Here is a 12024-nt window from a genome sequence, read left to right on the forward strand (position 1 = left end):
TTAAACTTACTAATTGATTCTATTGGAAACTTGACTGGAATGCCAAATGAGCTGGGGCTCCAGGAACTGGCTAATTTTCCCTTGAGTGTCTTACAAATCTTGGCCTGAGGCAGCAGATCTATTCTGCATTAGAAGTCAGGTCCTAAAGTTGTTTGTAAAATCATTTAGTACTTCATACATGTGTCATTGAACTGGTGGTCAGATTCTTAAAGCATTACCTATATTTGAATGAATTTTAATTGTGAGGAAGTTTTTTATGATGAGGTATTAATTGAAAGTTTGGAAAGCGATCCTCAGGTTAGAACTGAGGAGGTTGTAATTTGGATGTACGGAGTTTTTGTTAAAGGTGCTGGAGATTTTGCTGCTCTTCAGTAGAGTTGATATTCTGTATGTGATTCTCAAACACTGATAACTGCTTTGATTTCGGTGGATTTTGGATAAGTTGGGTGGTTTCTTTCCTTTTTCTCTTATAATTAGTCACAGAAACTTGGTGGTGCCTTGTTCACGTGCTGTTCTGGTTAAACTCTAATAAATACACAATTCTGCTTTTATCAAGTAAACCATTCATAAAGGTGGGGTGGAGTGAACTTTAAAGCACCGTGGCTGCTGCCACTCTTTTATTTTTGGAGTGGTTCCTCTGTTCTGTGTCTTGCTCTGTGAACCTGGCAATGGATTAACTTCCTTTCCCACTGTTTTCTGATTGTGGAATGTATATTAAAGCAGGTTACATCCCTCTCCTTCCCAGATGGCCTCATTCAGTACTCTGCAACAGCAAATAGAGCTATTAGATTCCATCCAAGCAGCATTAAAAACAAAACAAATCACAAGCTGTTAAGAAAGGGGTGAATGTAGGTAGATAATAGGTATTTAATGCCAGGCACCTTGCTTGGACTCCCAGAAGGGGCTGTTAAAAGTGTCACCCAGATGAGCATCACAGTTTTTCTGCATTTAAATTACCCTCGTTACATTGTGTGGTCTTTTGTCAGCCTGGGGTCTGTCTGGGCAAAGATACTTTGCCCAGATAGATCAAACCACGAGTTTGGGACCATTGCAATTTGAGTGGCAGTCTTTCCCAACATCTGCAGGATGTGGTTGGGGGACCAATCAGCACTTAGTAGGGATGGGTAGGACAGAGCTTGGGAAGGAGCTCGAGCTGCCCCTTGGGCAGGATGAGCTGTGCTGTCACTCCTGACGAGTGCCAGAGCTGGGCATGGACTGAGGGGCTAGGTAGCACAAACTTCACGGTGGGGAAAAATAATTCTTGAATTTTTATGCGTCCTATTTAAAAAAAGTTTTCCTAGCAGTTACACACACCTCAGTGAGTTCCATGCTTAACGTTGTCAGATTTGTTACTGCCCTTGTCTTCAGACTTATGGTTGTACATCTTGCTGTAAAATGTGATAGTCAAGATGAATATTTAATGTCTTTATATCTGCCAGAGATGGAAAGTTAATGGCTACACTCTGCAGGGATACAAGCAAACATTGTTTATTTACAGCAAAGCTAGTGATGATTTTACATGCTCCATAATGATATGAACACTGTAATACTGAAATAAGAGTAGGAAAAAGAAAATGCTAATTTACAAAGCCTTTTGAAGGAGATCTGCAAGTAGTAAACATTACTGGTGCACCAGTGTGGTGCCTGTGGTAGGAAGGGGCTTTGTAGGCAGATGAAGGAGTGTCAGGTACAAGAAGTAGTTAAATCTAGAAGGATAAATTATTCCTCTATATGAGGAATTCTCCTCCATAGGAGAAGGTTCCTGGGAGAAGTTTATATGGCTTTGAAAGAGAAGGGATCACTTTTCTTTTCCTTCCTTTCATCCTTCCTTTTTAACTGACAAGGACTTTTTAAGGTTTTTTTCTAAGTTGTCAAAAAAAATTATAAAAGTATATTCTAGTATTGCTTTGTGTTTGTTGAACTTTCTGGTTGGTAGCACTAATTACCAAGAGATTAAAGTGTGATTGAGTAAGAGCAGACTAACAGTGAATCAGTGAATGCTAGAGGAGAAAATTAGTAGATCTGAGACCATGCATGGGGTTACATTTGGAATGACTGACACCTCCATGGCTTTTCTCTGGGAGGACATTGGGGCTGGACCTTCAGTTGGGACGGACCAGATTCAGCTCATCTTTGCTCTGTTTCTGTTCTTCTCATCTTCTAATTGGTAGGACAGAACCAGCTTCTGTAAGGTGGTTGTGAAATCTCTCGGTGCAGATGGGCATAGAAATTGTAAAATAATTGATATTTCCAGATAAATGAGGGGTGCTATTCCAGACAGGTTGCAGTAATGTGGCTGCTGTTTGTAACATGTAGCACACTTATTGTAAATCTTAGAAAGGGACTGATTTACTCCCATTTAATCAAAAATGCTTATTAGACTTGTAGCACAGTAAATACATAAATATATAGTGACAGCAGTTCTTTGGAAAAAATCTAAAAATGTGTATTAGTCACTTGAAATTCTTCAGCAGCTTTTGGTGTTTTTATGCGGGTTTTTATTAGTGCAGATCTGTGTCAAATTTTGTCTAAAGGCTTCTGTGTTGTGAACGTGGAGTTCTTCAGCATAATGCTCTGATCAGATTCATTTGTTTCTGGAGAGATTAACAATTGCAAATTTAAATATGTGTAAATGATAATCTGAGTGAACTGTTTTTATGATGATTTCCCCAGGAGCTGCTTTTATCCCTTGTTCAAATTTAGATTGTATTTTTCTCTTTACCCTTTCAGTGTGTGTATGTGTCAACTACTTTCACTATGTATTGGTCCATTCTGAATTGAATCGGGAATGTTAAGTGCTCTCCGTGATGTTTCTGGCTTTGTACCAGAATTTATGTTGGCAATATCTTTTATTTACTAGCATTAAAACACGTGTAATTGAGAGACCAAAACCAAGAATGTATTGGTAAGCAGCTCATTGTTAGAAATGAACTTTTGGAGAGTTATAATAATTGAACAAAAATGACAGGTTACTCTATTTCAGTGTTTGACTGGAAATAGTGTTTGGGGTTTATCTTTGCTGGTCACACATCTGATTTATATCATCTGTTTATCTGGTAAAATTTCTGGCCTGACATTTTTTTGAGGTTGTTCTTACAATAAGAGATGAAAGCTTGTTTTTGTAAAAATAATGTTTTAGGTCAATAATATTTTCCAGAAGTGTTTTTTGTATTAAAAAAACAGTTCCAAGAATGCTTTCCCTTGAATTTTTTTCAGAAAGTGGAATCTAATCTAGAAAGTCAAACAACACAATTAAATTAGAAAAAATGCTGTATTTATCTTAGATGCAAAACAAAAAAAAATTAGCAAGTTAATTTTATCATAGATCTTTGGATTGAATGCTGTTGCTGTTTTCTTTTGAGAGCCAGTGGTCTGCAGGAAGATAAAAATGTATCATGTACAGCAAAGTCTAATGAGCATTTTCTAAATAAATCCTTTTTGTTCACCTCTCCATTTATTAATTCGTTTGTTCTGCAGGTTGAACTTCAGTTCCAGTTGAACCGCTTACCCCTCTGTGAAATGCATTATGCCTTGGACAGGATTAAGGACAACAGCATTTTGTTTCCAGATGTCAGCATGACTCCCACCATACCCTGGAGTCCCAACAGGTACACGAACACAAACACTTTAATATCAAAGATTGGGTGGTGATGCAGCACTGAATTTCTCAGAGCAGATGGCTGAAATCTGTCCTTGAACGGGAAACAAGCCGTGCTCCTCATTAATGGTGAGGGGTTCAGAGGAGGGAGTGGAGCTGTGCTAAATAAAACAAGAGGAATGATCCTCCCAGGGCCAGAAGCTGCTGAGTGGTTTTCCCTGGGGCTGAGCTTGGGGCTTGGAGGCATCACAGTTCTACTGTGGCTGCAGAAAACAAACCTGCTGCTGTTAATTACTGTGCTGCCATCCTCTTCTGAAAACATGATACCTTATAGGAATGGAAGTGCCAGTTCCAAGAGTTTGCTGTGCAGGATCCCAAGCGTGCAGAGTCCTGTTTGCAAGGGCTAATCCATCAGTACTTCTTGAGCTTCAGTGAGCCCAGATTTGGACATATCCCAGAGGGTGCGGTTATGGAAGGTGTGGGAATGATTCTTGAAGGACCAGCCCTGCTCTTGCAAGCAGCCCAGAGATTCTTTCTATACGTCTCACAGTTTCCTTTATGAAATGATAAACCCCTATGTCATATAAATACTTCTGAAGAAACTTAAGGCTGATGCAGCGATGCAGTGAAAATAGTTTTTCTGGAAGAAGAAGCTTAGGGAAGAGAAATGTGAGGCTGTGTGGCTCAGGGAATATGGTCAGTATTCTTGCTCTTGATAAAAGAGGCATGAGGTTTCTGTGCTTGGAGACCAGGGAAATGAGAGGAATGTGGAACTGGCAGTCTGTTCAGCCTGGGAAGAGTCGTGGGGGGTCTTGAAGGTGAGAATTAGGAGTGTGATTGTGATGCAGGACAAATCAGGAGATAGCCCAGGGATTAAAAGGACAGTGATCTGTCAGAAAGCTGACACAGTGAGATATTGTAAGACAAAAAACTGGAAAAATTGTAGTTTGTCTCTGGAATTGTGAGAAGAACAGATCCAATAAAAGAGTGGGATCAGTGTTCTGGGTGGGATGATCACTGTGTGCATCAGAGCTTTGACAGTACTGAGAGGAAGAAGGAAATAGGTTCTGTATAGAGTTACACTACAAAGCTAATGGAGGTCAGTGACAATCTGTTCACTGACTTAATTAGGTTTTGAGTGAGTCTTACAAGGAAATAGTGTTTAAGAATAGTTTGGAAGTAAGTAGTGATTTCAATAAAAAGGAGGTAAGTCAAATAGGATAGAACTTTTATCTTCTATGTACATATCAGTTGCAGTTGATATGTTGGTATGTTTTGTATTTTTTGTATACATAAATAATATACATAATGATTGTAGTTCAGTTTAAAGTCAGTTCCATCTGGTGGTTTGATTTGTCGTTCCTTAAGAATCAAAACTAGCTCCAAACTGTCTTCCTCGTTTTTCTTCTGTTTTATGTCCCTGTTCCTTTCCAGTGTTTCTTAGTCTCTTGCTAGCTTGTTGTTCATAGGCATCTTAAAAGTTAGGAATTCAGTCTACTCCCTCTTGATCTTGCTCCCTGTTGCAAACTACTACAGAACAGAAACTTTCCCAGTCTGTAAGTAGTGTGGTGCTTGTACCAAAGCAGATCACATTACTAAAGTATGGCCATATGTGCAGCAGTGACAGGTGTTTTTTACTATGCATGTCTACTTTTAAATCTGTCAGTGGGAATACTAAAAACTCTGTCAAGAATTTTCTGAAAGCATCTTCCTCCCAATCCTGGCATCACTAGGCTGCTTACAACAAAAATCCTTTTTTTTCAGAGTGCTTTCCCATTAGAGGTATGTGCCCTGGTGATCTTAAAAAAAAAAAAAAAAAAGTGAAGAGAAGTTTGTAGTTAATTAGTAGCCAGTAGTTTTTAAATTTGATTGTAGATAGCTTCTACCAAGCCCTGGGGTTGTGTAACTGTTGACTTTTAAAGCTGACAATGTAAATGCAGGGAAGAAACATAACTAATGTAACTAATATTTTGCATGATAATAGTAGAAAATCATTGTATGTTTACTTGCTTTTATTATCAGGGGATGGTGCAGTATGTCCTTCTTCTAAAATGTGTGCTCTGCAGGTTAATTATTGTTAGGTGGGATGATGTAAATTGAGAATAGGTTGAAAAAAAAAAAACCAACCCAACTGATTTATTGTAAATACCAAATGATTAAAGCATGTGATTGTTTTGTTGATTTGTTTCATGTGCCTCAGTGACACGAGCCATACAGCAGCTCTGTAAAGGCTCTTTAATGCTTTTGAAATCTTCCCTCATTTAATTTCTGCCTGACAGTGGATTGTGAAAGCTTCTGTTTTTAACCTCTGTGGCCTCCTTTTGCACAGACAATGGGATGAGCAGTTGGACCCTCGGCTAAATGCAAAGCAGAAAGAGGCTGTTCTGGCTATCACCACCCCACTCTCCATACAACTGCCTCCTGTTCTTATCATCGGTCCCTATGGGACAGGAAAAACCTTCACTCTGGCTCAGGCAGTCAAGCACATCCTCCAACAGCAGGACACCAGGTGAGAGGGGGCACTGAACACAGAGCAGGACTACACTAGCAGAGAGGATGTGATTTTTTGCTTAAATTCAAGTGAAAGGTAGAAATACAGAATTTCCACCCATCTTAGAAACAAACAAAGCCACGCCACCCGTCATCGTTTGGGATGACAAAGTAATTTTATAATCTTAGCCTGTATTTGCCATTTAGAACAAAACTAATTAAAATGGAAGTTACATAGAATGGCTGTAATTTGCTCGGCATGGGGAGTTTTGCAGCATGGTAGATAACAAAAGCTGTTCTTTGAAATGAAGTCTAGATTAGTAATTACAAAATGATTATTGAAAAAGTGTTTGATGGCTGATAACTGGAGGATTTGAGTTGAGGGCTGGATCATGGGAAGAGCAGTGGGTTAGGGAGTAGTTTCATGAAGAGGAATGTGCAGGAAGATGGCCACTGTTTCCTTTTTTTTGTATTCTACTGCTTTGAATTGTTTTCTGTTTCTTCATTGCTTTTTTATTTGCATCCATTTTTCCAGCAGGATTCTCATTTGCACCCATTCTAATAGTGCTGCTGATCTCTACATAAAGGATTATTTACATCCATATGTAGAAGCAGGCAATCCCCAGGCAAGACCTCTCAGGTATTTTTTAAGGCTTATTATGTATCTATAAAATACTATTCTTAAGAAAAGGTGTCTATAAAAAACGGTTAAAGAACTTCTAAAACATAAAAGCATATCGGCATTGCCAGCAGTTCTTTTAAAAACAGCCTAAAAGGAATGTGAAATACTGTAACATAATTTTGGGTCATTTGTTAAATAAAAATAAAGACATCCTTTTTTAAGCTTTTATTATTCTGTTGATGAATGTGTCTTTCCTAATGAGCAAGCTTTTGATATGCTCCTCTAAAAGCTACTATGATAAAATGAACTTTAATTGTATTTCAATTTCTGAAAATTTTGACTTACATTTACAAGGCTGATTTGGAAACTGGGGCTCCCCACCTGGCTTCTTGGAGAAATATTTTGATGTCATAGGAGCTACTTATTTAGAGAAAGTAGTGAAAGTAGTTTGGCCTCTTCTGATAAGTCAATTTGAGGTGATTGTATATATGTATATGTTGACGTGTACTTACCATGGGTGTTTTGGGGAAATTAGTTAAGGAAAAAAAAAAGAAATGTAATCTTAAGAGCAAGGAGGGTAATATGAAAATAGGAAATAGTTAAGAAGGATTTATCTGCTCCTGGGAACATTTTGCTCAGTAATCACAATGTATACTTTATACTGCTAACTTGGTATATATATATATAATTTTTTTTAAATTATGGGCATCATTTTCTGAATGCCGGTGGGTGAATTTATAATATTACTAAGAAAATGACTCTGTGTTTACTTGCTAGCTATTAAAAGCCATCCTGGACTTATATTTTATGCAATGTCAGTAAAGCCAATGAAGTTATGTGAAAGGGCTACATTTGCAACAGGTGTAAATTCTCTTAGGTCTGTTGACTTTAGTTGCCATGTGACATTTTATGGACACTGAGGATCTGGCCAAGGGAAAGAATGCAGCATATTTTTGAAAAGATACCTTTGATTTGGTTGTGTTTTAACACAGACTGTCTTAAGGTGATTTGTAAAGCACTTTGGGATGAAAAACATTATGGAGTCTTAATTTTCTGAAGGGAAAAAAATGTGTGTAATCGGCTCTTCTACGAATATTGAAGTGTGATTTAACAGTGCAAGGAGTTAAGTACAGTTCTATTGTTGCCAGGCTTTTGCTACCTTGTTTTCAACTGTGTAGTCCAGTCTCAGAAATATGAAAAACATAAAAAGTGGTATTTTTCTTATGGTTAAAATTTATATGTGTATTTGCCAAGAAAATCATAGCAGAGTTAAGTTAAAAGTCACGGAATGTTTGAATTCAATTGTTGTAGTATTTGTTATGAAGTCTTCAGAAAGGGCTGCTGTAGATTGTCTGATGCTGTTCAAATAGTCAGGACACCTCTAGAAAACAATTGAGGTTTAAGAAAGTGGAGGCACCTCTGGAGCTGGATAGATATATTAACAGATCCACAAGTATGTATGGTTCAAGTAAAAAATCTGACATATAATTATTGTTTGAGCACAAAGTGCATGTAACCTGCTCTGGAAGGAGTTAAAGGTCAATTTTTCTGAATCAGAACTGGAGTTGTGTGAGACTCCCAACTCAAAATTAATTATGGATGTACCTCCCTTCTTGACTGTAGTAAAGGTGTATTTTCAAATGAAAATCATTACTGTTAGGTTAAACAGGGTGATCTGAGCGTCTTGTAGTATTTTAAAGGAAACATCAAGTGGAGTGAAAGCAGTTAATTATTAAAGGTAGATGCACTGCGTGCAGAATTTGTTGTGTTTTTAAATAACTGAACACTTAGCTGTAGATTTTATCCCTTATTTACTCTACAAGTGATGAGTTGGCTTAGTGGGGAGCAGCATAATATTTTATAATATTTATGTTGTCTTTAAAGAAGGAAAGCTAAATTATTTAACATTTTGTACTGAAAACCGTGTAGGTATTTCTGTAGGTAAGATGTACACTAAATAAATTATCCTGTCCAGTGATGTGACGTAAAAGTTTGAGAAGTAGAGTTTGTGGGGTTTTTTGTTTAAATATCATGTTATAAATTTGTATTTTTTCTTAATAAAATAACTTTCTATGCCCTTTGGAAAATGCAAAGTCAGAATGAACACCGAGAATTTATGTTAAATCTAAGTTCTGCACCTAAATGAAATACCAGTTAAGCCTGAAGGCCAAATTCTCATAGTCCTGATGCCCATAAACAAATTATTACCCAGAAAAAAAACTGTGCCCCTGGGTTTGATTAGATGAGTCAACTGTATTAGGGGCACACTCCAAAACTTGTCTTTTACTGGGGAAACTTGACACTAAAACAATTTCATATACTTACGTAAATGAATTCAGAAATGTTTCTGAAGGAATGAAACCCAAACCCAAGCTACAGCTGGGAGGAGAGAGCCTTGATTAAGTGCTTCTGTTTGATGGTGAGACACTTAATTTTTTAGTGTGCAGGAGCAGCCAGGCACCTTTAGATGGTGAGTCAGAGCTGTAAGAGGGAGTAATTGGCTCCTAATTTGTATATCCTTTTTCTCTGTGGACGTGCCTGTCTCCCTCAGCTGCTAGAACCTTCTGGGGGTGGGTGCTGAGGTAGGAGAGCACTGTAGCAGGAGAATTCAGATTACTACCCTCTCCTAAAAACTCCAGGAAGCAGATAGCAGCAATTCCTCTGTATGTTTCTGGGCAGTGGTTGAGGTATTATTTTAATATTAATTTGGTATTATTTTACTTGCATATTTCAGATGTAGTTGTTTCCATACACTGATTTTGTATGTAATACTTAAGGGAAAAGGAAAGAGGTTGATACAGCCTTTATCTATATATTGAGTATTTTAATTTATTCCTAAGCATGTGCTTGCTGACTGTCAGTTCAGCAGTGTCAAAAAATAAGTTGATTCTGTTGAAAATATCTCACTGAAACCCCTTCAGTTGATTTTTTTAGTACTTTGATCATAACATACATGTGTAAGTCTTGCATATATCCTGGAACCAGGTAGCTTCAATATGTGGCTGCTAGCTAAGAATTATCCAGGTTATAAAAAATGATCCATAGGAGCCAGAGTTGAATTAAAAAAGAAAGCAAACAGCAACCCAGACCAAAAACCCCCAGCAGTTTTTAAAAGACCATTGCCCTTTTTTCCAAATGAGTTCTTGTACTGAAAATGGAATTAATTTATCTTATCAAATGTTAGTTTGTAAAATAAATGAGTCTTCTGCTAGTTACTTTATTCTTGAAACTCTAGCTTCCATCTTATCCATCCTTAAAGAAAAAGGGATTAAGGAAGAGAACTTTCAAGTTGTAGGACAGGTTCTTCACATGTTTTCTGCATCCAAAGAACATATTTGTTTGTGAGAATGAGCCTCTCATTGGAGATGGATCTAAAGAAATGGAAGAGGGAAATCAGGTGCTTTAAAATTTTTTTTAGGCTTCTTGGGACTAGTTAGATTTCTCTTTTTTAATGGTCTCTTAACAGAGACATGAAATTAGCCTGCTAGATTCCTTTCCCTCTGAGTTTCTGTGCTCTTTTTACTTGAGGGATTTCAGGTGAGAAGTGACAGCACAAAAGCTGAGGAGCTGGGATTTAGCCAAGAAGGGTTTATTGGAGCACAGCCTGAAGGAGAGAGTCCTGGAGAACTGGGAAGAGAACTTCTGTGGAGAACTGGGAGGAGTCAGTGTTTTCCAGTTCACAACAGGGAAGTTTGGAAGAACTGAAGTTTAGTCCCCACTCTGTTGTAAGGAGTCACAAAAGGAAGTTGCTGTTGAAGGGCAGGAATGCAAATGAAACTCTCTTTAGCCTCCCTCAGAGGTTCTGACTCCAGACTCCCCCTTTATTTAATTTTACAAGTGTATTTTAAGTGGCTAGAAGGAATCCCAGCCTGGAACTACTTGATTTGACTGACACTTAGTTGAAATAGTTGGGGGAGATGTCGTTTTTGATGTCATGGCTGGGAAGGCAATGGAAACACAGGCAGATCAGCTGACAGCTTGTTGCATTCTTCGGCTCATTGGCTGGAGATGCACAGAAATTAAGGCTTCTGTTGTAGATACCTAGATGCCACATGTAGAAATAAAGGTGAGCTGAATTTCCACAGGACATGCAGATTCCATGCGTGTTAACCAAGCATGAAGTACAGTGGATGTATTCAGTGCCTTTATTTGCAGAAGATTGAGTCCCTAATCTATAATCTTCTGGGATTTCCATTTTGAGGCAGTGCTCCATGTATTTGCCAGTAATTTCACTGCTTGTGGTTTGGGTAAACCTTACCCTGCAAGGTTTTCATTTCTCCAGAATTAAAGTCTTGGTATGAGGCATGTGATAGGAGAAAATCTCTCTTGTGAGCTGTGGCTGGGTTTGGGTTCTGTGGCTGCAGCTTTTGCCCACTTTGTACCCAAATAATAATAAAATGTGTTGTAGGTACTAATGAGTGTTTAGTAACTGCCTGACTCTGCTGGAGTTAAGGGACTCTGCTCATGCAGATTTAAGACTAAACATTTTAGAAGTTTAGTCTTCTGTTTAATCAGAAGCTAAGGGCATGTTGCAGGGTGAAATGTTATGATGTGTGTTAAGCTGGTAAACCCCATTTTTGTAATTGGTTTTTCCAACTTTGAGGAAAAAACACCTAATAATGAAATTATGGGTGATTTTATTAGCCTGAGTTGCACCCAAGAAAGAAAGTCCTTGTTCAGTGAGGCTTAACTTCTATCACGACATTTTCGAAGTAGTCACATTTGTCAGGTGTTTTTATGCCAGTGGTGAATAATAGCTCTGGGATACCTTTTTGATCTCACATCAAAATAAAAGAAATTAATGGGTAAGCAGCAATGCAGTTTGAAAGGCTGTCAGCCAATCTGTGAGTCACCCACAGTTGAATTTTTGTAATAAAAGACAGTGCAAGGTATAATAATGTCTAATAACCATAATATTTTGCATTTCAATAGCACCTTTCATCCAAGAATCTCAAAGTGCTTTACAAACATAAACTCCCAATAAACTCAGTAATGCTCACAATACTCCTGTGAGATGGTGGGTATTACCTCAGTTAGGGTTGGGAAAGTGAAGCACCCAAAAGCTGAGGATATGTGGAGCAGGGTGATCTCAGTTCCACTACCTTGTTGTAGCTGTTAGGCTATGACTTAGTGTAATAACAATTTATCAAATAAAGCTCATCCGTTTGATAGCTGATAACAAATAAATACATGGGGGTAACAATAGAAGCCTCTTGTTCTGAGAATGACTCAGGAGTGTGGGGGTTGCTCCTGCACTGAACCCAGTTTTACCTGGAGTTACCTGTGGTCTCCAGGTGTGGATTTGGGTTGGTTA

General features: G+C 38.1%; 1 protein-coding gene across 5 annotated transcripts in view; it reads left to right on the forward strand.

Annotated features, from left to right (window-relative positions):
- HELZ (helicase with zinc finger) overlaps window positions 1-12024 on the forward strand; it is an 86022-nt gene that overhangs the window by 39423 nt on the left and 34575 nt on the right. For 4 of the 5 annotated variants that reach the window (XM_039562170.1, XM_039562173.1, XM_039562175.1 and 1 more), the window contains 3 exons: window positions 3478-3608; window positions 5928-6107; window positions 6624-6728. In XM_039562170.1, the coding sequence (XP_039418104.1) occupies window positions 3478-3608; window positions 5928-6107; window positions 6624-6728 (416 nt within the window). The remainder of the gene's footprint in view (window positions 1-3477; window positions 3609-5927; window positions 6108-6623; window positions 6729-12024) is intronic. The other variant, XM_039562171.1, reaches the window with a different exon arrangement.

The sequence above is a fragment of the Corvus cornix genome, chromosome 18 (genome assembly GCF_000738735.6).
Source record: "Corvus cornix cornix isolate S_Up_H32 chromosome 18, ASM73873v5, whole genome shotgun sequence".
Taxonomy (NCBI): domain Eukaryota; kingdom Metazoa; phylum Chordata; class Aves; order Passeriformes; family Corvidae; genus Corvus; species Corvus cornix.